At 40.9% G+C, this 23799-nt stretch overlaps 1 protein-coding gene across 2 annotated transcripts; it reads right to left on the reverse strand.

Moving 5' to 3' along the window:
• Positions 1–393: 393 nt before the first annotated feature.
• Positions 394–23766, reverse strand: tex2l (testis expressed 2, like). 2 transcript variants are annotated; one of them, XM_088070059.1, is made up of 13 exons: positions 23629–23707; positions 19901–19957; positions 14425–15772; positions 10786–10986; positions 10010–10319; positions 7486–7763; positions 7121–7270; positions 5863–5962; positions 5230–5362; positions 2605–2742; positions 2109–2318; positions 880–1000; positions 394–799 (listed from the first exon to the last, which is right to left on the reverse strand). In XM_088070059.1, the coding sequence occupies exons 3-13, from the start codon at positions 15739–15741 to the stop codon at positions 626–628; spliced, it is 3132 nt and encodes a 1043-aa protein (XP_087926185.1). In that variant the 5' UTR covers positions 15742–15772; positions 19901–19957; positions 23629–23707; the 3' UTR covers positions 394–625. The 2 variants fall into 2 exon arrangements, with proteins under 2 accessions (XP_087926185.1, XP_042363840.2); XM_042507906.2 differs by lacking the exon at positions 19901–19957 and having other exon boundaries at positions 23629–23766.
• Between the last annotated feature and the right edge of the window lie 33 nt (positions 23767–23799).

Genomic DNA, 23799 nt, shown 5'->3' on the forward strand with positions numbered 1-23799 from the left:
GTATGTACATATTTTGGAGTGAACTGTCCCTTTAACTAATTAAAGAACCTTATGTCAGTTTTCTATTAAAATATGAGCAAACGGCAGTGAACAGTGTGTCAAATCATGAGCAACATAATAATAAGAGCTGCACCAAAGTAAAGTATGAATAAAGTCTTTTAATATACAGCAATATGATGTTTATAAGATTCATCATGATCCATTAAAACGCTGCACGAGAGTTCATTCAAGTATGTGCAGAAGCTGAAACTGAAAAGGTTCACAAACATTTCATCTCTGCAGTTTTTATAAAAAGGTTCAAAAGTAAGATTTAGAGAGGAAATGTGTTTTTGGTGTCTCATGAAAGTTTTACTCATGTGCATGTGGCGGGTGCTTTTTTATTTAACAATGTCCATCACGTTTTATCTGAAGTGACATTGAGCTGTAAATGTCACAAATATAATCTCATAAGGATCCTTCACATGTAAACATTTGCAAAAGGTATCACTTGTGCAGCGCTAGGACGTTAAGAGACTCCTGGCTCAGACAGAAAACCTCTGGTTAGTGAGTCTGAAACTTAATGCTCTTATTCTTCTCATTGTGATTTTTTTAACATCATGAATCTTCCAGGATCAACAGTGAGGCACTAATCCATCTCAGCCTCACAGATCTCAGGTGGGATCCTCTCTATGGACTCTGTGGACGAGCTGTGGGACCGCTGTGACTGAGCAGACAGGTGCTGAGCAGTCTGAGGGCCGTCCATCCCAGAATGCATCAGGGGAATGTAGATGTCGTCCATATTTGGCAGCACAAACACTTTCTGGACAAAGAAAAAACACAATTGTTATGAAAGCTCGGATCATTGTTTATAGTAGGTGCCGTTATTTTTTTGTTTCTAACCTGGAACTCATCCTGCAGTTTCTTTTCAATCCACTCAGTCACGTGACAGAAAGTCACCTCCCTCTCTCCGAGTTTGGGACGGACGTGCAGATCTAGCTTAGGGGGGACGCAGAAACTGTACCTGCAGACGAGATTAGATCAGAATCAGATCTATCACATCTATATTGAATCGCTCTTTAAGGCCACATTTCAGGCTCATGTTGTTGCCTGAAACAGGCTCGACTGACGTGGATGTGAAAATGAATAAATGTTCTTTTGGCTGGCAAAAAATGAGTCACAAACATGTTGCTGAACATGAACTGATTCTGAAGTTGCAGTGCATTTATGACATGCAGTATAACAGAGTGAAATTTAAAAAAATGTTTCACTTTAACTCAAGGATTTCCAGGGGTTTTTTTGGGGGGGGATTGCTGTGCCTGTTTCATGGAAACTTTGTTAAACACTTATTCAACTTGCTATGTTTTACACTTTACTTTGCAACGAATTGCTGAAAATCACCTGTTGCTGCCTTTCGAAAAAAAGCTAAAGAGCCGTTTCTTCAACTCTCCTCCTGGTTAGCACGAGCTAACACAGCAAAACATGATTTCAGTTGGAATCTGAGAGTCGAATCATCAGTCCAAGCCCCCTTAGTCAACTGAAATAAGTTCAAGTCAAGCAGTCTTTTATTTTGCTGTATTTTAGCCAGTTTGCTTTACAGTGTGCTTTTGAGAGCTTTTTTGTCCTCTGAGATTGCTGCAGAGTGAATGCTCCTAACTGTTATGCAAATCTTTGGCAGAGGCTGCGGCGCACACGATGCAGTGGCACAAAGGAGAAAAGACTCTTCACCTTGGGCTCAGAGAACACATTATCTTCTCTCTTCTGCTTAGAAGTGGTGAATTTACAGCTCACAGCAACTTAACATGAAGCGTCTCTGTCTTTTGTTTGGTATCTTGCATTGACAAAGAATGTTGGGGATTGGCTGGATTTGTGAATTGACGCAACATTACAAAATCCTGGAGGGACCGATGTATTAAGTCTGAAGGCAATCTTAGTGTCTTCATCCAGAGTGGAGCTAGACCAATCTCTGTTCCTTAGCTTTTCACACATAAATCTGTTTTGTTTTTTCTAAAAAGTGGTGCCACCAGGGGGCAACCCAAATGTTTTGGCTTCACTTTTAGAGCGCTGTCATGTTGTCCGTCTTTCTTATGTTCCAAATTATAAACAGTGGTGAGAAGTTGCTCATGATTTACCATATCCTGTCCGTAGGAGGCGGTGGGATGTTGACGACCAGCGATCCTGACAGCTCCTGAACCTCCACAGTAAGCAGCAGTGGCGTGTTGGACATCTCCTCAAACTTCTTTTTAATGAACTCATTCTCTGTTGCCTTCTGGAAATATTTGGATTTAGCAATTTTGTCCACAAATCTCAAAATCTTCTTTCCAGTCTTTCCACCCCCCGTCCTGTAAGACAGGATGAGAGGAGAGAAGTATTCAAACGCCATGGAAAGGAGAGTGAGAGCTATCTGAGTGTGACGCAGTTTATTTTCAGCTTTAGAAAAGGAGCATTTGCAACACAGATGGGTTGAAGTAACACTAAGAAGTGTTGCTGACTGAGTTACACTTTCTCTCCCCTTTAAACCGCTGGAAATAGGCTTATTGACTCAATTATTAGACAGCATATCAGTTGATGGTACATTAGTCATATTCTTTAAATGGGCTTTATTTAATTTTTTTGATGGGTATTTACCCGTCAGTAGCTGATGTGGATCCCTTCTCCCCGACTGGACCCTGAGGCTCAGAAAGAAGCAGCTCCTCCTCGTCAGATGAACCAGCGCTGGAGGACTCTTCATCGCTGTCCGCCAACACACTGAAGATAGGCCTGCAACTGGGAGGACGCACAGCAGACAAGTTATAAACTGGTGGATGGGTGACAAATTACGCATGAAAGTGTAGTATAGATCCTACATAATTTATTGTTTTGGCAAAAAAAAACTGGATTTTAACGATGCAGATTGGCTTATGGGAGGATGCATGTATAAGAACATGTCAAAAGTGTCACAGTGGAGTGAAAAGATTAACAAGCACAAGTTTTCAGACAGCTAATGTAAGGCTTTGCCTGGACTTTAATCCCTGCGGCTGCAGGTCTGTGACAGGCAGCTCTATGCTAATCAATGTAATGTGGAGCTCTGCTCGGTAGATCAGACGGCAGAGGGATAAAGGGAGAGAAAGAGAGCTGTGTAGGTGTGTATTTGTGTGTGGAGTGCTGTGATAAGAATGCAAATACAGGGTTTAATGCTATCACCACTGCTACTTGGCCTTAAAATGATGAAACACACCTTCGGATGGTAGAAATACTGAGGTATTGATTTTTATGCCTCCACGCCAGGTTGTTCGTCCGGTCAAATCTTGTGAACGTGATATCTCTAGAACGCCTTGAATGAATTTCTTCAAATTTAGCACAAATATTCACTTGGACTCACGGATGAACTGATTAGCTTTTGGTGGTCATAGGTCAAAGGTAATGGTCACCATAAACTCATTCATCTCATTTTTGTAAACGTAATATCTAAAAAAAACAACCTTGAGGCATTTTTTTCAAATTTGGCACAAATATTTTAGTAAACACAACAATGATAGCCTAATAGCCTAAATATTTTTAACTCAAAACTCCTTGTTCCCATGTCAAAACAAAAGCCCTCTGACAACACATCTGTGGACAGAATCCCTTCAGTTATTGTAAAATATTTGGAGGACTGTGTTGCTGACAATGCAGTGGCATATTGGCTTTAATTGTAGAAATTTAGTAGTTATATCAGCAGGCAACTCTGCAGCAGCGCCACAAAGTTGTGATCATGCGCTGCTAATGCAGGCAGTGTGGCACAGGCATACTAATCAACACATGCGTCTTTGTGTGTGTGTGTGTGTGTGTGTGTGTGTGTGTGTGTGTGTGTGTGTTATATTGGGTCTTTGTGAAACAAACCAATAAATAAAATCACAATATAAAGCCTGTGGGTGTTATGTGACCTCTTGCAGGAAAACACAGAGCTACTCTGATGCAGTTGACTAAGTGGAAAGGTTTTCTTTAATATTTCCTCTGCTCTGTTTTCAAAAAGCATAAAATCCACCTCAAACAGACAAACAGCAACAGATAGCACTGAAGTCTAAAAGGGCCAAGAGAGCAGAGTTTCTGACTGTCAACATCTACTAACATGAGGTCTGCATTAGATTGAGGAAGGATCAGAATGCCCTGGGTGTGTGTTTCATCACCTCTCTTAAGCCCTCAGAAAGGGTGTTTCTCAGCCTGATTGGTCCAGCACCAAGCTGCTCTCAATCTTTCCTGAGGAGGCAGTACCAAACCTGCACAACAGGTGATCTGAATCACTATCTAATCAACTGTGACTGTCGGCTAAAATGAACTGGGGAAAATGGAGATGACAGCAAGTACTAAACAATGAGGGACTGCTACAATCTGAGTTTTAAAGTTTGAGAAAAAACCCTGATGATGACATCCGGAGGGGATGATGCTCACTTTGATGAAGAAGAAGTTGAAATGAGGAGTTTTATATATGATACCACCTCTTTTAACTGAAAAAACTCAGCAAGACAATTCTGAAGTATTCAAAAAGTAATCCAAAATATTTAGAAAACTTTCTTAGTAAAATGACATTAAAGGCATATATTCAGTGATCTGTAGTGGAATAAGTTTTAAAAGTAACCCTCATAACACTGGTAATTTATCAGTTATTTAATTGTTTTGTATTTTCTAAAAACAGACCCAATATATATATATCAACATAAAATGACATACATTGTGACAGAAAACTTTAACTTTGTCCATAGCGCTCAGCCCTATCTGTCAATGTTACAGATAGTTTGTTGTAGGAGTGGCTGCTGTTACCACAAAAACAACATATCACCTTAACATAATTTTATACACAAGGGGAGGTTTGTAAGTGGAACTGTGAAATACATAAAATTCTACAAATACGCATCAAATCATTTCAGACAAGCACATTAAAGAGGACAGTTGAGCTAGGCATGTTCTGTATGTTTTTGTACTTGCTACATAGTGAGGACCAAATGTTTTTTTAACCAACAGAGAATCAAAAATCAGTACGTTTGGCCAGTCCTCACTTCTCTAAAGGCCCATTTAAAGGATAAGACTTGGTTTTAATGTTATAATGAATTTTAAGTTCAGGTAAGGTTTAGGGTTGTGATGGTTAAAATAAGGGTGAGGGGCTTGAGGATGTATTATGAAAATGAAGGTCCTCACAAAGATAGAAGTACAGGTTTTTATGTATGTGTGTGTGTGTGTGTGTGTGTGTGTGTGTGTGTGTGTGTGTGTGTGTTTGTTTGTGTGTATAGTACTAACCGTGGGCTACCAGTTTCGGTGGCACAGTCTGCATCCTGACTGCCCTCTTTCCCCAGTTTGGACAAGTTGAACTTTGTCTGCAGGGTCATCTGCAGGGCACCAGTGTAGACCAGCTGCAGCTCCACCCACAGGCCTGCAGGGGGCAGCAAGAAGAGGTCAACACCATACACACACACACACACACACACACACACACACACACACACACACTCACATACACACACATACACTCACTGCTTAGTGGGCAGATTAAACAGCTTTTACAGTGATTATCAAGCCTTGAAATTACATTTATAACAAATTATAAATCCGCCTTTAGGAGCTGAAAACTGGATCATTTGTTGTGTAACAGCGAATTGGGTGGAGAGACGTAGATGCAACATGCTGACGCACATAAATTCCCCTCATCATTAGGAGGGTTGTCTGCCAGATTGCCTGATTTTAAAACACAAACACAGTCACACACACACACCAATATGCTCTAAATTTTAATGGCTCTCCTGCTCCATGAGATTACAACAGGATAACAACGTCTGATCTGATGCTCTGCAGGACTCAGCTGTAATCACATGAGCAACACGTCATCTCATCTCTTGCATATGTGTCGCACACTGGATGTGTGTCTGTCCTCACCTCTGTGGTTGACCTCTGGTCTGGAGGTAGAGGTGATTTGCGGCATCGAGCAGCCCATATCCAAGTCAGTCAGAGTCAGCTCATTCATAAAGTAAGGCAGCTGCAAAGAATAGACCAGAATTAAAATGATAGAAAAGACATACAAAAAGGAAGAGACCCTGTGCTGATGGCAGAAGAGCCATGGACTGCGATTACTCTAAGCAGCATGCATATATCATATATATACCATCCTTCATTTCCTTGATAGTCTGAATAATTGGTTAAATTTGACAGTAGTTTTTTATTAGATATAAGGTTACTAGGGGGGTTTGAAAAGTCACAAAATCTAGTGAAAAAGTTGTCAAGGTGATGACACTGCTTGCATGGGCTACAGGCTTAAGCATAAGCTTTGAGCTATAAATCAATCAAAGAAGTCATCAAATAAAATTGAACACTGCACATCACAAGCTCACTAGAGGCTCTCTATAGGGTGATGTAAGCACCGTGTGCTCTTCTCTACCAACCCGGAACTTATATTAGAGGAGCGATAACAAGTGAAGGAACTTTGCTGTTGGACTTAAGGGAAATTTTGGGTGTCATATGCCATCAAACGGGGGGACACAACATGGAAATATGTAAAAAAAAAGCAGGACTGTCATGCACAAATCAGCCATAACAACCCTATATTAGCTAGCTCACCAGTAAGCTAATTAACCAAGACAACGGCCAAAATAACCCCCCAAAAAACATGACACTCCCCAGTGTCGGCAGTCGGAGTTGATCCAGTTTATTTTGCCAAATTCTGGTCTATCATTTACCCCCAGTTTCAGCCAAGCAGGGGTACCAGACCTGGACAGACTTATATCTTTCAGCATGCCATGTTTGGGCCAGTTTCATTTTTGATAACGGTTCAGTGATAGCACTGTTGGAAGCTGGAATTGGGCCAGTTTATTAATCCCAATTCTAGGGCATAATTCATGCTAAATCTGAGCTAAAGCCGGGCAACCTGACATGGACAGACTTATTTCTTCTGGCATGCTGTGTTTGGGCTGATGCTAGGCCAGGTCATTTTGGCTACCTAGGTAAGATCTGTTGAAGGCTATCATAATTTTCAAAACTTTATTAACAAGAAAATACAGTTGTGACTTTGTTTTGTTGCTATTAGAGTCATCTTGTCAATATTTCCTTGTAATACTCGGTTTGGAGTATTCCCCAAGACACTGTATAGGGATTGGCCCTTAGTTAGATATTCTGTGACTTTAAATTGAACTGCTCGCACTCTGATTTTGCTCAGCTTCTTCTGGATCTTGTGGGAAACAGCATCGGCCCAGTGCCTCTCTCGCAGGAAGTCCCAGAAGATTCGGCCAATTAGAGCATTAGCCCAGTCAGTCTGGCTTGTCCCAGAGTGCTCTGCCAAATCACAGGTACACTGTAGAAAAGACAGCTAATTAACTGCTGAGCAAGGACCAGAAAATCAGGAGGAAGGGGAGAATCATTTCTTAAATACTGGAAATGCCATTTCAAACTGCTGCACAGTGTATCTTTACTCTTTGCAAATGCAATATAACGTGAACTGTCAAGCTCTGAAATGTCCCTGCAGCATTTTATCTGCCTCACTTAACTACATTTGCAAGCATGACTTACATTTCCTTTGATAGTGGGGCTTGTCTCTGTGCTGCCAGCTCCAGGACTGGAGAGGGGCGTCAGATCCTCTGTGGCCACTAGACGAGCCATGTATCCAGGGTAGTCCAGCAGGGAAGGGCCCCTGGTGCTACTGGAGGTCTGACTTACAGGAGCTGCAGGGATGCATGGGGCTGGAGGTGTGAAGGGGGTGTCATCGTCACTGCTGCCCACTCTGCTGGAGCCCCTGCTGCTCGGGACGTTACCTTGGCCACTGACACTCTGTGCAAAAGCTGGATCACCTGGGAGAATACAGACAGCAATTGGAATCAGTTGAGATAAAGTGTATGGCAGAAAAGAAATAAATAGACCTTGTTGACACTGATCATTTACAGATAAAAAAGACTTAAAAAAGACTATTTTTGAGAGCAATTCTTCAGTAGTGTCAAAGAGAACCATTTGGGGCAGAATAATAAAGAAACTTTCTCTCAAAGCGGTCTCTATGTTTACCTGTTGTCTTGATACATTTAATATAATGTTAATTTCACAGCACCAGTTCCATCAGTACAGCAAGACAATAAAAGTGACAGCTTTCCTGTCAAATGTCATCTTTTAATATTAAAAAAAGGTCCCCGGAAGAGTTATGTTTTGTATAAAAAATCATTTCTATTTAAAAAGAAAAAAATAAGAGAGAGAAAGTGAGCAAACAAAATTAATCATGCAGGTTTGTTACTTTTAGACTGAACCAGACTTGACCTGATCTCACAGAAATATGTGAAATTACCACAGCCTTGTAACACTACATAAGTATTGGTGGCACGTAATGTGTTAAACTTGCGTGCCCGGAACGGTTGCAGTTTAAACACGTGGTTAACACTGTGAAAATGTCACAGCTTAGTTGGATTTAAGAACCAAAAGCAGTTGGCTTAGGAAGAGATTGAGATTTTTCTTAAAACAATTCATTTTGTTATCAAGGTATGTCATAATGTGACATAAGTAGGTGATGTTAAGTCACATAAGCACTGGTGCACTTCTACAGTGCCATCATTTAGTCTATCCTCACCTCCTCCATCACCATTTGCTAAACCAAGGACAAGGGCAGACTGAAGAGTACCATCCTAGACCCTGCGGGGGGCTGGAAAAATCGTGGCCGACCCCTTCCACCTTTGACACAAACTCTTCCAAACACACCCCTCTGGCAGTGGACCGTGGCCCATCAGGAAGAAAACATCACATTACAAAGCAGTTTCTTATAGTGGGGCTCATCAGCACCGACAAGCCTCAGGAACCCCACTGACATGGTCTTTTTAACCAACTATACGTACTGTATATATGCATAACATTAATACACATCTTGGATTATTACCTCTGCACATTGCACATATTTGCGCAACTATGATCTTTCACACATCCCCCAATTCATATTTTTGCACATCCTGCCTAAAACTGTGCAGCTTTCTTTTTCTGAAACAGCTATGTTCTACATATTTGTTATTCGTCTAAAGTATCTTTGTCATACATTTATTCTCACTTTAGATTTTCTTGTTATGGTTTGCCTTATTTTTATTTCATTTAATATGTTCATTGAATGATTAATGTATGCACCAAAATCCAAAGCAAAATCCTTGCAAGAGAGAGCCTGCTTGGTAATAAATATTACTGTGATTCTGATTCTAAAGTACGGAAGTTCTTAAAGTTAAAATCAACATGGGACAAACAGCGGCCCCTGGGTGAAAGTCCTGTGTTTGTCTGACATGTCCAATAGCCCAACCTCAACCCTACATGGATGTTCTCCTTCTTTATACGACATATGGGCACATAACATTAACCACCATTCCTGGTATGACACTTTTAAAACAGGAAATACATTTGTTCACCACGACAAAGGGTCCTAATTGACTTTCCATTGGTATTGTTTCTGTTGTGGCAGCATGTAATTTTAACACATTACGTGCCACCACCATGTAATGCTGTCTTAAGAAGTTGTGGTCATTTCATGTATTTCTGTGAGATCAGGCTAGCGGTTTCCCCATATTTCCAGTCTTTATGCCAAACTAAGCTAAGAACCTGATGGCTCTGGCTGAATACTTAATACATAATATGGCCATGACAGTGGTATTAATCCTCTCACAGAACTCTGCAAAAAAGTAAACAAATGTATTTCCCTGAAAGTTAAACTATTCATCAAAATCACTCACATTCATCACCAGCAATTCCCATTAATGTGACGTAGTAACTGTTTGTATTTGGTGCTCCCAACTAATGCATTAAATGTTAAAGTAGGAGTGACAGATGATGGATCAAATGACGGATTTGTTTAAGAAAACATTACATTTTTCCCACACAGTATTTTTCTTTGGATAAAAAAACCCTTTGCCCTGTAATGTCACCAAACAACTGTAAGATCTGTCTGTTCCCTCCAAAGGGATTGGCTTTGAAATGCATGTTGAATTGGAGCACGTAATCCATAATCCACACATATATCATTTGTATAGATGCCTTATCCGGAAGCCCTGTGCTCTCTAATGCATTATTAACGCTCTCCTACCCGATCTGGACACACATCTGCCAGGCTGCTGTCTGTCTCCCTCTTGTTCCCTCTCTGTATCCATTGATGCATGCAGGAAGTGACGAAACCACTCTTCTTTCTCTCTTCCTGTGCGGCCAAAGACGTAAAGAGTGGTGGGAAGGTCATAGACGTATTTGGATGAACTCTGCTGTGGACTTGCCGGTTCAGCTCCTGGCTCCTCTCCTCCCTCATCCTCCTGTGAGTTCGCTTCCCTGGACAGTTGGATGCAGATGGGATACTTTGGGTTCCACATCCTCTTGCGAGCGAGCGCAGATGGCAGCAGGAATACCTTTGGGGAACAGCGGCAGAGTTTTGTTAATACAGACAAATGTCCCATTTATGAATTATTCATTCACTCTTATACTAATAGTAGAAGATTCATACTTAACAAACTCAGATTCATACTTAACAAACTCAGATTCATACTTAACAAACAAACAATAAAGCATTACAGTTCAGAGTAAGATGGGATATTGAAAAAAAATGTGTGAAATAATCAATTTTTCAAGTAACCGAAATAGAATTGTTCATTGATTCATGACTTAGTCAACATACTTTGCTGTTGGGGTGCCTGGTTTCTCATTGGATAGAGTGGCACCCCCTATGCAAAGGTTGTATCCTCACCGCAGTGGCCGCGGGTTCAATGCCAGACCCTTTGCTGCATGTCGACCTCTCTCTCTCCCCCTTTCATGCTTAAACTGTCCTGTCCATTAAAGGCAATAAAAGCTAAAAAAAAATCTTAAAAAAAAACATACTTTGCTGTTTGTGAGCTGAAAGAAGCGGGACTTGATGAAGGTGGCGTCGTGGACTCTCTCGTCGTATGTGGCCCTGCGGCTGATGTTGTTACGTGGGGAGTCCAGACGGAGACAGGAGCCCTCCAGGGTGGCGAACACTGAGTGAGTCAGAGCTGGATGGGAGGTTTCTGGGTCGTAATCATGCGTCTCGTTCATCCAGCCCTGAAAAGGCACAAAGTAATTTCAGTCAACACTCTCCATAGTTTCAGGTAATAAACACAAGTCGACAAATTTTGAAAATGTTATGATATTTATAATCAGCCCTGAAGTGAATTAAAGTGGGTGTAAATGTGTGTTTTTGTTGGTACAAACTATGATATGGTAAATTCTCCTCTGCAGATTTGATTTTAACAAGGACAAATTAGTTGTGGAACAAAATGCAGAACAGAGGGCAAGTCTGCGAGCCGAGGGTTTACAGGATTAGTCATCTATAATAATGATAGTACAGAGAATGTGAATGGAATATGACAAAATAGCTTTTTGTTTGAAGGGTCATTGTGTCCTTGATTTGGCCTCCCGGGCAAAGCATCTTTCCTCACTTCATGGTGCTGTCACTAAATCCTATCAATTGCAAATTTACCAATCCTCGGATAGCAAAGGAATGATCCTACTCTCCTTATGACTGGCGAGTACTCGTTGCCTTTGTTGGTTAGATTGGTTAGGTTTAGGCAAGAGGAGATCAGAGTAAATCAACCCCTGTCATAATCACCATGTATTCAGTGTCACTGTCATGGCTCAGAAATGATCAACTGCTGTTTTGCTCAATTGCTAAGCTAAATTATGTTAGACCAATTATTGGGGAATGACCATGGACGTATTAAGGGAAACTGGATACAGTATTGGAGGCAGTGTCCCGCTCATTCCTATGAAAGTTGCTCAGTGGTGCATGAAGTAAGTCTATGGGAAAAAGTCTTTTTGGGCCCAATAGCATCGCATTACGGACTTGGGAAATTTTAATTCCACTGTTCAGCCACTACGAAAATTGGTTTCAAATACTGGTGCTGTTCCTAGGAGCTAAGCCATGGCAGCCTGGTGAAGAGACTTCCTGGAGTCTCCAATGATTGTCATGCAACCTCATGGCAAAGAAAAAACTGCATGAGGAAAAACCTACACCACATGTATTTGTATGAAATAAACAACGTAACAGGAAAACATTTTGATTAGTAAGCTTTAAGGCTCATTTATGCTCAACATTAGATATATCATTTTGTCCGTATTTGTACACCTTCTCTGAAAATTAACGGATACAGAGGAAACATAGCACAACCACTGGAGGTTGTGGGACATATGTAAGAAATGGTGAAACGAAACAAATTCTAATATTCTAGTGAAAAGAACTCCACATGCTCTTGAAGGCACTGGTAGGAGTATTTATGATCTTTAGTCTGAACCAGGCTAACTGTGTCTTCATGCTTAGTTATCCTAACTGTCTCCTAGCCACATAATTAGAGCTTACAAACACTACAGTCAGTTTAGCTCAGCAGAATGACGGGGAACACTCAGTGAAAGTGAATGACGTCTGAATTCACGTTAATAGTTAACTACAAATACAGTAACAGAGTTCTCTTAATTAGTTTTCACGCGTCTTAATTTGTTTTTAAAGACCAGAGTTAAGCCAACAAGTCGGTTCAGCACCTCTGCTGACTGTTTCCTTCACAGATTAAAGTTTCTCAAAGTGCCATGCAGCAACATAAGATGGCCCAGAACGCAATTAAAAGCTTCAATAATAAAATGTTCCTGAGCTGCAGCGGTAATTACTGTTCTCCTCCTGGCTGAGCTCGACATGGGGCGACTGGAGAGGACAGCTACCATCCAGAGTCTGTCAGATCCTAAGGCAATTAGTGTTTCAGATGCAGGCAGGAGGAAGCTGTACTGTGTCAGGAAGGGGGCTGGGGCGTGGTAGAGATGGTTGGAAATTGGAGGTTTGAGATAATTCCCCTGTTTGGTCATTAGCAGTTTGGTTTTAGTCTGTGAAATCAGATGATAGACAGTCACTTCTGAGACAAGGGCAAAGGCTGACACCACCATGAATAAAGTACAAATAAAATTTCAGGATGAATAATACATTATTTATGAGGAGCATTAAAAGGGAGCATCAAACTCTTAAAGCGAATCTGTGACAGCATGAAGCTGATATGCAGCTTAATGAACACTGCAGCATCTATTTCAGACTGAGCAGTTTTATCTTAAAGATGCCTCTTTTTTATTTAAGACGATTCTGAAGCCAGCATATATAAACTTATTTTGCTTGAAGTCTTATGGAGTTGTGTTTAAGTAAAAGAATTTACGCTGACCTAATAAATATAGATTTAAAAAAATACAGAGCTTCACTTTCTTGCAGAGGTGAGGATATCAATGCCACTCTCAATCTTATTCTCTGCAAGAAAACAAATAAAGTTATTTCTCAAAATGCCAACTGTAGCTGTAAAGGCCCTGACAAACCAAGTGGACATTCAACCATCTGTCACCCTAGTCTCTGTGATGTGTCCTGCACTGTGGACCCTTGTTGGCTTTTTTCAAGTCGATTCAGAATGTTCTCAAAATGCCAAATTCAACATGCTGAATCAACGTTGAAACTGTGGAACCAGTCGGTGAATGAAATCGCTCTGATTGTCAGTTGAGCTCAGTGCTCGAGAAGAGAAACAGAAGCAAGGGTATACAAAGACCTAAAGTCCAGAGGGAGTGAGGTGGAAACAAACTTGTTCTGTAAGTGCAGATCGCATATGCCGGTTGGCCCTTCAGCTGTAGACTTTGCGGTGTGCTCATGTGCAACTTTTTGGCTGAGACACAGGGGACGTGAGGCTTTTGTCACTGCTGTCTTTGGGCCTTCAGAGTGCACTCAGATATCAGTCACTTTTGGTTATTTTCTAGCTGTGTCGCCTGGCTAACAGGCTGTAGCTTAATACTGACAGGACAGACATGAGAGTAGTATCAATCTTCTCATTTAACTCTCTGCAAGAGAGCAAAAAAATATATAACTAAATAAATAAATGAAAAATAAAGTTAAAAAGGGCAAACAAGACTTAAAAAAAGTGCTAAAAACTTGTAATAATTCTGTTACATAGTTTTAAATCTACAATATAATTATTAATATAATGGGTGGTAGGGGTGAGGTTTTTTTTCCCCTTTAAGACATTTTTCGCTAGCTTTTTTATATAGAATTTTCTAAATCTACTAATTACTTGCAATTTGAGGAACATTTCATACCATTGCTTTTTTCCCCACATTTTTGAAAAAAATGCACCAAATTGATATGTGACAAAGGTTTAAATACTTGTTAAAGACCTCTGAAAGCAGCTCAAGAAAATTGATGTGGCTCCAGATTTCAAAAGGTTAACACTGAAAGGACAGACATCACATTTGTATGAGTTTTCTCGTCTGCAAGAAAGCAAATAAATGTTTTTGCTAAAATGCCATCCATTGCTTTAAGAGAGGTGGACCAAGGAAATGTAACTCAAAGTCTGGTGACCTTTGTACTTTCTCAGGTGGTATTCATGGAGGACGTGTTGAGAAATGTGTCAGTGTGTGATTGAGAGGCGGTTGAAAATAAGGCGAGAACAAAATGTGACACTTTCCGCCTTTATGATTCATCAGCTTTACCTTGAGTGTGTCAGGCTGAGTGCAGAAAGAGCCACCTGCCAGGATCTCCTCTCCCAGCAGAGTGTGTGCTACCTTGCGTGGGAACTCTGAGCGGCGAGACCTCGGGGAGCCCATCCTGATGAGCAACAGTCCAAGCAGGAAGCCTAGTGCTAATCCTAGAGCCAAGCCAGAGAGGTACGGACTGAGAGGGAGGATGAAGTAGGCGTAGGACAGTACCGCCACACAGAATAAACTCATGCGTGGCAGGGGGTGAGGGGGCTGAGGAAGGGGAGGAGTCCTGACCAAAGGCGCTGTGAGGGGAGGTGACCTCTCTGTGGCGAATACTTGCATCATGTCACCGTCTGTACATATTTCCAGCTCCGTCTCCCTGTGAAGTTGTCTGTTGTGATGCATGGGGCAGGAGCTGCGCTGGCTTCTTCCTGGCTGTCTGACAGGAGGCCAGTCAAAAACAGAAGAAACATCTGCATCTGCCTTTTTCCTCACAGGAGACTCTGAGAGAACAGTGTCCGTACTCCCGTCTCGCCTTAAACCTTTGGAGCTCTTACTCTGGATTTTTGGGCTCCCTGCACTCTCCTCCCTCATGATCTTGCTAAACATGCTGCTAAGAGGCTCGTGCACGGCCTCCGACAGCTTCCTCTTTGTGTCCTCTAACTCCATTTTGAAGAAGCCCCCTCTCAGGCTCTCTCCGCTGGGGGAGAGTGAGCTCGGAGACGGGGGCGCGGTGCGGGAGTCCCCGTTGCTGCGGGTCTTTGATTGGGTGAGCTGCTTCCACAAGTGGAGGTTGAGGCGGGAGTCTGACTTGGACTGCGACACCTCTGGCTCGGAGCGGGAGATCTCCGTGGAGATGGACTTCACTAGGCTAAGAAGGGGCTTGGGTCTCAGCGTGGAGCCTTCTTTGAGCTCCAGCTCCGTGGAGAGCGACTTGACCAGGCTGGCGAGGGGGCGGTGGGTGGGTGATGACGGGCCCGGGGAGAGAAAGCTGGGGACTGAGCAGTTGCCCAAGGAGCCAGGGGACGAGGGCGAGAGGGGGACATGAAACGCTTGGGACTGCAACCTTCTATCATCCTCCACAGAAAGCTGCCTCTCCTTAGAGAGAGAGATGGAGGGGTAGTCTTCATCGTGGTCGAGGGAGAAGATGAGCTCACTGTCATCCAGACTGTCCCAGTCTCCCTCCGTTCCAGTCAGCTGGATCACTATCCCTCGAGGAAGGTGCCTCTTGTTCCCAGCAGCGGGGGAGAGACCCTCCTGGAGAGGTTTGCCACCTCCTCCCCCTTTATCCTTACTTCTTCTCTCCCCATCAGTTCCACTCTCTGCCATTTCTTGGCTTTACATCGCACAGCTAAGGCACCTGAGAGTCAGTGAAAGAGAACAAATAAAGACCACGGTCAGCAACATTATTAAGCCTCGGTGGCGGAACAAATAACAGCAGTGAGAGGATGAGCCAGTGGGGGAGAGGACGGCATCTTTTCCACCAGCTTACTGCTAACCATTGCCAACTCTGCATTAATGTGTGCCTGTCACATAGTGTAGGAAAAGCTTTCAGATCTCCCGTTTGCTGTTACACATCAGACCAAAAGCAAAGAGCGACTTTGATAAGTACCTGGGCACTCTGTTGGACGACTGTCTTTTCCTTTAAGCCATATTTTGAACTACTAGTGAGAAGACTTAAGCAGAAAATGGGTTTTTATTTTAGGAACTGCCAGCCCGTTCTCATTCCACAGACATCAAATACCGCCGCTTTTGCATCGATTTTGGTATAAGATCCAAACATCAAAAAGCTATCTTCTGTGTCCATATGATATGGCATCGGATGGCATAAGCTGAGAACACAACTGGAAAGAACAGTTACCACTGTTATTATACATCTACGGCCAGCCAGACGTTAGATTCAATGGCAGCATCATACACGGTCAGTTAAGAACAGGGCCAGACAGAACCTGTTGTGTCTGCATGATACGCCACTGGATGGTGTCAAGGTACAATGCTGTCAGTAATGACATGATATAAGGAGCATGAAGGTTCTTGTAGGGCTGGTTGAAGGGGTGGTAGATGGATCCAACAAACCCAGGACTTTCATGCAGGAGTCTGGTGTTCACTTTCCATCTAAATATGATGTTTTTTTTCTACACATTAACATGTGCCTCCTTCCCCTAATCCTAACCACCTTTGCCTGCATGTGCTTTGGTTGACATCCCGGCGTTGACTGCCATGTGCTTTTGTTATCTAAACATAACCAGGTGTAGCATCATCTCACCATGTGCTTTTGTCGACATCACGGTAACATCACCGCGGAACATCAAAAGCAGACGCAGAAGAATACCTAAAACATAATATGTAGACACAAAAATCCACTGCAAAGCAGTGATATGTGACGACTTGGTATGAGAACATGTTGGAATTGCCTTACTTTCTTTGTTAAAACTAGAACTACCTCCTTGTGGTTGTGTGCCTTCATTGGTCAAGTTGCAGTTACAGTTTGCATCCATGTCTGTGAAAACATGGATGCTTCACACAAAGATCTCTACGATCAGCACAGTTTAGATTTGTGTCACCAGTTCAGGACGTTAATGTCAACTTTATTTAGCACTTTTAAAACACCCAGTGGCCCACCAAAGTGCTTTACAGTAAAATAAGCAGAAATAATAATCTCAGCAAATGTCTCCCTTTCTGTTCCTGAGATATGATGTTAAGTATTGGACAAAAAGCACAACGATGCCACAGTGAAGTTAACATTAAGGATATAAAATGTAAGAACTTCATCATTTTATCCTGTTAGAAATTTTGTCACAATTATAATATGAATTCTAGTGTATGACCTTTAACCTTCAAACCACCAAATTCTTATTTTATTCTTGAGTCCAAGTGAACGTTTGTGCCAAATTCAAGGAAACCTCCTAAAGCTGTTCTTTAAATAACATGTAAACGAGAATGTGATGGATGCAAGGTCACAGTGACTTTGACCTTTGACTTTTAATCAGCGGGTTAGTTCTAATCCGTCTAGTTTTGACTCCATGTCGACGTTTATGCCCAATTCTAAACATTTTTCTCAAGCCATTCTTGAGACATCATGTCCACAAGGATGTGATGGGTGGGGTCGCAGTGATCTTTGACCACCAAAATGTAATCAGTTCACTCCTGAGTCCAAGTGGACTTGTGTTAAGTTTGAAGAAATTTCCTCAAGGTGTTCTTGAGATATTTGGTTCACAAGAATGGGATGTACATATGGATGGATGGACAGACGGATGGATGGATAAACCTACCAAAAACATAATACCTTCAGCTATGGCTTTTGCTGTTGCAGAGGCATAAAAATAAAAAGTGCATCAATCTGAAGGCAGATGAGTGAATCAAATCTCTCCCATCGCTGTCGTTCTACATAGTGAACATGTGCAAAAATAGACTCTGTTCCCCCCAAATGTTGCACAAACTGGGGCAGCCAAGCTTTGATCTGAAGTCTTTTGGGGCTGATTGAATTGACAGCATTCATTATATTTATGTGCGCAGTTTGAGTAAAGATGCAGCCTTTCAGTATAAAACAAAGAGGGTGTATTTTTGGCTTTGTTAACGTATTCAGCACGCCATCTCCCTAAGGAAACAAACCTCTGCACAGCCAACTGTCAGCGAGTCATAACCCTCCCTCTAGTGTCTTTAAAGAGTTACTTATGTAACCCTGAAACAAATAGTGAGGGGAGTTCAAATATGCCCTCTGTCAGCCCCCCTATGTGGCATTAAAACACTAAACAGCCACCTACTGACTCGTCAAAACTGATACTAACAGACCACAGAGCAGAGCAGCAGTGTTTGTCATCAGCTGTCACTTTCTGACAGAAAAGAGCAGCTCTACATCAGTGGACACAAGCTGCTGGGAGACACAAGATGGGAGAAAGCACGACACCCCGGTGGGTATGCTTTTACTCGGCGTCTCTCTGGGTCAAGTGCCCTACTCTTCATGCAAGTTAAACCTCTGACTGGTCGCATTTACGTAACCGTATTACAGCGCTGTGTGGCACGATTTCAACCAATTCCACAGCAGCTGGTGGATTCGGACTAATCTGCTCTCACCCAAAATGGACTGTGGGGAGATAAAGCTCACAGACACACACGAGCCATGCGGCTTTAGACCTTTATCATCACAAGGTGGGCAGAGGGGACCAGGGCCTGCAAAGTGCCAGTAAACATATGCACTCACACCCACATTTCCACTGTTAAGCTAACAATGTTTCCTCCGAGCTAATTGTAGAAACAGTAACAGCCTGGCTAGTTTGCAAAGTGCCGTTTATGGACTCCAGATGCTGCTGTGCTTTTTTCACTAATCCAAATATTCATCTAACAAATCACTGCAGCTTCAAGTTAGATTTTGCGCATGAGGTCATTACAACTATTTAAGTGGAGGGAACAAATCAACAAGTTAACCTTTGAAATCTGAGCAAATTGGCTTGATTTTTTTTTTTAAAGAGGGGAAAAAGGCAAGGAGCAACAAAAGACCCACAGACTTGCAAGAAATTCATAAAAAAAAGTACAAGAAAATAACCTCATAATTTGTTTAAAAATTAAAATGAATTAATTAAAAATATCAATTAAAAAATTAAAAGCATTGTTAACTGAAAAGGTGCTTAATTTTATATGTGTGTGTGTGTGTATTGAATAATTTTAATATGATGATCATAATAATGATAATATATAATGATAATCATAAATATAGTTTTCGCCTGTTTTTTTTAAAAATAATTTCAATTTGCATTGCCATTACCAATTTGCTCATTGTCTTTTTCTCATGTTTTTAAGAGAAATCAGAAGCAGCACAAGAAAAGTGATGTGTCTCCTAGTTTCAAAGGGTTAAGATGCATCTTTTGGTTTTGCAACATCTGTGGATTGGACTTTAAAGTGAAACATTTTGGTTTCAGAATCTACAGCCACGCTAGCAGCTCCGTGAGGCTGCAGCCTCCTTACACACAGAAGTGCTTTGCACTAAATGCTAACATCAGCATGCTTACACGATTAAAAGAAAACTGCAGATGTGCTGATGTTTGGCAGATGTAATGTTTACCATATTTACCATGAGTGAGTCAATTCCTATAGACCTCCATGTTAAAATGGCAAACTTTACAGCTGAAATAAACATGTTTACAGACTGGTACAAAAAAAACGGTTTTGGTCTCCATAACTAATTTTAACATTCATGAAAACTATAACTTATGAAAAAGCGCAAGGTTACTAATATTACTACAGTCACTGCTGCAAACTCTTTTACAATTAAAGTAGCTCCAAAAGTCGCTTGATGACATCATGCATTTGTACACATATTGGTGACATCATCGTGAATTTATGGCAGCATTAAAACTTTGCTGAATTAGATTCAACACAAAAATCTTCAAAAAAACATCTGAACGTCATAACAGCTACGGCGCTTATACCACCACTTTCTCACACATCCATTCCAGTGAGCATAAGCGTGAACGTAACCATAGAAACTCACTACAAATGACATCCCATGGCGAGCTGCGTCTCCTCTCCTCCCACTCCTGTCCCACTCCTACGACACGGCAAAAGAGAAGAGAGGAGAGACCCCATGCTGATGGTGAAAGATTACTCTGAGCAGCATGCATGGGAGTGACTGAATTTTTTTAAATTTTCCCTGCAAGTTGTAATAAGCTGCTAAATTTGTCACAAGTCCCTTTTTAGAAATGAAGTCACTGAGGGTCTAAAAAGTTGTTAAAGCGAGAAAGTCGCCAAGTTACAACAAATGGGATTAACCCTCTAAGGACCATGAATGTGTTTGTAAAATTGACTGATCCATAGATTAACACTGCTAGTGTATTCACTCAAATGGCTAAAAATATCCAATTAAGGGGCTGGTTGTGCAAAACACCACAAGTTAAGATTTTTCAGGACTACTTCTTATGTACATTTTTTTTTTACTAGGAGATAAAAAGACTCTTTCCCCAAAATTTCCTAATATGTTGTAAAGTATTCAACTCTTTTCTTTGGGTATTTAGTTACACTGTGCTGTTGGAAGTACTCAGCTGTGACGACCCCAGGGGACACAGAGAGCAAACAAAGAAAGGCAACAACATAAGGAAGAGTGGGGGGAATATAGCAAGATATAACATGCATTTTTTGTCTGTATGTGATGCTTCTAATGATGAACTGTGATATGTGAGAGCTGTGAACCCTCCACGAGGCTGCGTGTGAAACACAGAGCGATCGTGTGACTACTGCAGCACGAAGGACAGCACACATCTGCTCCGTGCAATGTGTTCGATGAATGCTTTACATTCTCAATCAGCCTCACAGCAAACTGTATATCTGTGACTGTGACTCAGTGTGTGTGTGTGTGTGTGTGTGTGTGTGTGTGTGTGTGTGTGTTTGATCAGACACGAACAGTAAGAATCTCAGATTAACATTAATGCCGGGTTTTACCGTGAAATCTGACAAATCACAGCCGGATTACGGGATAAACCAACATTTGGTGTGACGTGTTTCCAAGCAAGCTCATCTCCATGACCCACTGTTGATTGTGGTTATTAGTGACATCAGAATCCTTCAGCGGCGTTCGCCATCAGTGCTCTTATTCATTAAGTCAGGTTGCAGGGGGGCAATATACTGTTTGAAAAAATGTTTCAATTAGGTATGTCCCAATCCGAGTCATTTAATATTGAGTATCTGCCAGTACCGAAAGTTATTAAAATCAACCCAAGGCAAAGCCTTTGCCACACTATACAGAGAAACATATATTGTAACACACAGAGCTGAAATGATCAGTTGGTTAATCAATTAGTCAATCACAAAAATTGACCTGCAGCTATTCTGAAAATCAGTGAAGCCCTAATCAGTTTTGTCCTGAGCAGAAATGTCCAATACTTGCTGGTTTCCTTCTTAAACAAGGATGGTGAGGACATGTCCTTACCAATACTTGAGCCCATTTGTTCACATTGTCCTCCTTCTAATGGTACTGCGCTTGATAATACAGCTCAAATTGCGTCTCGTATTGATTCAGTGAGGGACAGAGCAATTTATTTACATATATTGATCCTGATCACAAGTGTTCAGGTGAGTCCCAAACAGGTTTTGTGTCTGTCAGACGGCATGACAGAGAAACAGCAGAGCAAAAAATCTAACGCCCAGACTACAGAGCAGAATTTTTTTCTTGAAACAAGTTCCGTTTATTTACGCAACATTATACCTTTTTTTCCTCAGATTATCATAACTTTATTCTCAGAGAACACAGATATGTAGGACATGTTTTCAATGTGCAGAAAGTTTTCACGTATTCACGTGTTAGCTACTAAAGTCCAGGGATTTATAACTTCATTAAAATAAATTGCTTTATCATTGATGAAGAGATGCCACATGCACATTTTGAGGTTACGTCCCCTATATGTGAGCTGACTCAACAGAGATAACAACAAAAGTTGATCTACAGGAAAAAAAATATATTTGACAGCAATATAGAATGCCTAAGAGCCTCACTATTCCATTATATTTCAATAATTTGCATCATCACTTATCCCCTGAATTCTGTATATTTTTTTTTTTTTCAAAAATGTTTACACCATAAATTGCTGCATTAATCTTCACGAAAATGCAGGGATGAAATGCTGGACGCTCAAAATTTCTTGTTCTTTTTATATATGTTAAATGTTAAAATTTGCTTGTTTTGTGTTTGTCACATACATCAGAGATTAAGTTCATAAAATACTTGATCAATAGAAGTGAAGGGGTAGGAAATAAAAAATACTTTCTCCTCCCTTTGTATTAGCATCTTTTCATTGAGTTTATTGTACAAGCTATTGTCCATTTCATACGTTTTGTTTTTATACAAATCAAAAGTTTTGAACTGTTAGTCAAATAAAACATGCAAATAAAGTCTGACCCTAGGATCTGAGAGTTCATAAATAAATTTGATAAATAATAATCAACAAATTATTCACAAAGACAATAACTGTCTGTTTCAGGCCGCTGCCCAAGAACAGACATCTATACTACTGTAAACAACATTTTGTGATTTTTCTCTACATAATTTACACAATAAATTGATGCAAAACTATTTTACCAGAATGCAGAAAATTAAGTGTAGGACCTCAGCTACCCACTTAAAATTATCCCCAAGAATGTTGACATTAAAACTACGCCCTTGTTCTAAAAGGTGAGAATTTGCTGCGTTTATTTCTCAATATGACAATAAACTGACTTTGGGTTTTTTTTCACTGTTAGTCAAATAAAACATGCAACTAAAACTGGGCTTTTTTTCCCCTATTGTCTGGCACTGTATAGACAACGTATTTCAATAAATTCAGAAAATAATTGACAGTTTAACCCTTTGAAACCTGAGCAAAGTGGCTTAATTTCTCTCAAAAATGTCGGAGACAAGCAATCAGCAATAAAAAGAGAAATTACCCCAAAAACAGACAGAAATTTAAAAAAAAGAACAAGACAATTACCTGCAAATAGGTAAAAAGTAAAATAAAACAAAAAAATAAAAATAAAAACAAAACAAAACAAGAAAGTGACCTGGGAAAAGTGGTGAAGAAATAATTCTGTAACATTATTTTAAATCTATATTCATGATAATTAATAATATATCTTCCCCCAGACATTTTCCACATCTTTTAAATAATTTTCTAACTCCACCAATTTCTTGCAATTTGTGGAACATTTATTACCAAGTTGCTCACTGCCTTTTTTCCCATGTTTTTGAAAGAATAAACAAATCTGTTCAGGGTTTAAAGGTTTAAATACTTATGAAAAGTGTCTGAAAGCAGCGCAAGAAAAGTGGGTTGCTCCACCTTTTAAAGGATAGATAATGAAAAGAATTAGTTGCGGGCTGCAGTCCACTCCAGAATAGGTTAACCTGGGCAGATAGACAGATCTCTAAGCTACTGAAAACACATTCTCTGCTGTCACAACTTCCAGAATATATGACCCAATCTCACTACAACAGGATCATATTGTAAGATATCAGTGCGCATAAAACTACTTAAACTCACATTATAGAATTTAGTAAAACACCTCTACTTTCACCTTCAGAGCTGCGCTCTCTCTGAAGTGTGACATGCAGACAGCAGAAGTTAAGAGACTGAAAAATATTCGAATCAGGACAGAACTGTTCCTGCAGAGCACTGATCTAATCTGTACGGAACTGCAAAGTGTGCAACACTGATGATGTTTTGCAAAAAGAGAAACAGAAAAGGAATAAATACTTACATGGAAAATTATTCTGTGCATGGAAACGTGACTAAAGCCGCCGGTCAGGGACGTCTTCTTCTGCTGGTTCCCTCTCCATCTGTGTGTGCATAGACGACAGAGTGAGGACTCTCTCTCTCTCTCTCTCTCTCTCTCCCTCTCACACACAGACACAAACACACATACACACAC

The sequence above is a fragment of the Plectropomus leopardus genome, chromosome 19 (genome assembly GCF_026936395.1).
Source record: "Plectropomus leopardus strain MGB_pleo_1.0 chromosome 19, ASM2693639v1, whole genome shotgun sequence".
Classification (NCBI taxonomy): Eukaryota; Metazoa; Chordata; class Actinopteri; order Perciformes; family Serranidae; genus Plectropomus; species Plectropomus leopardus.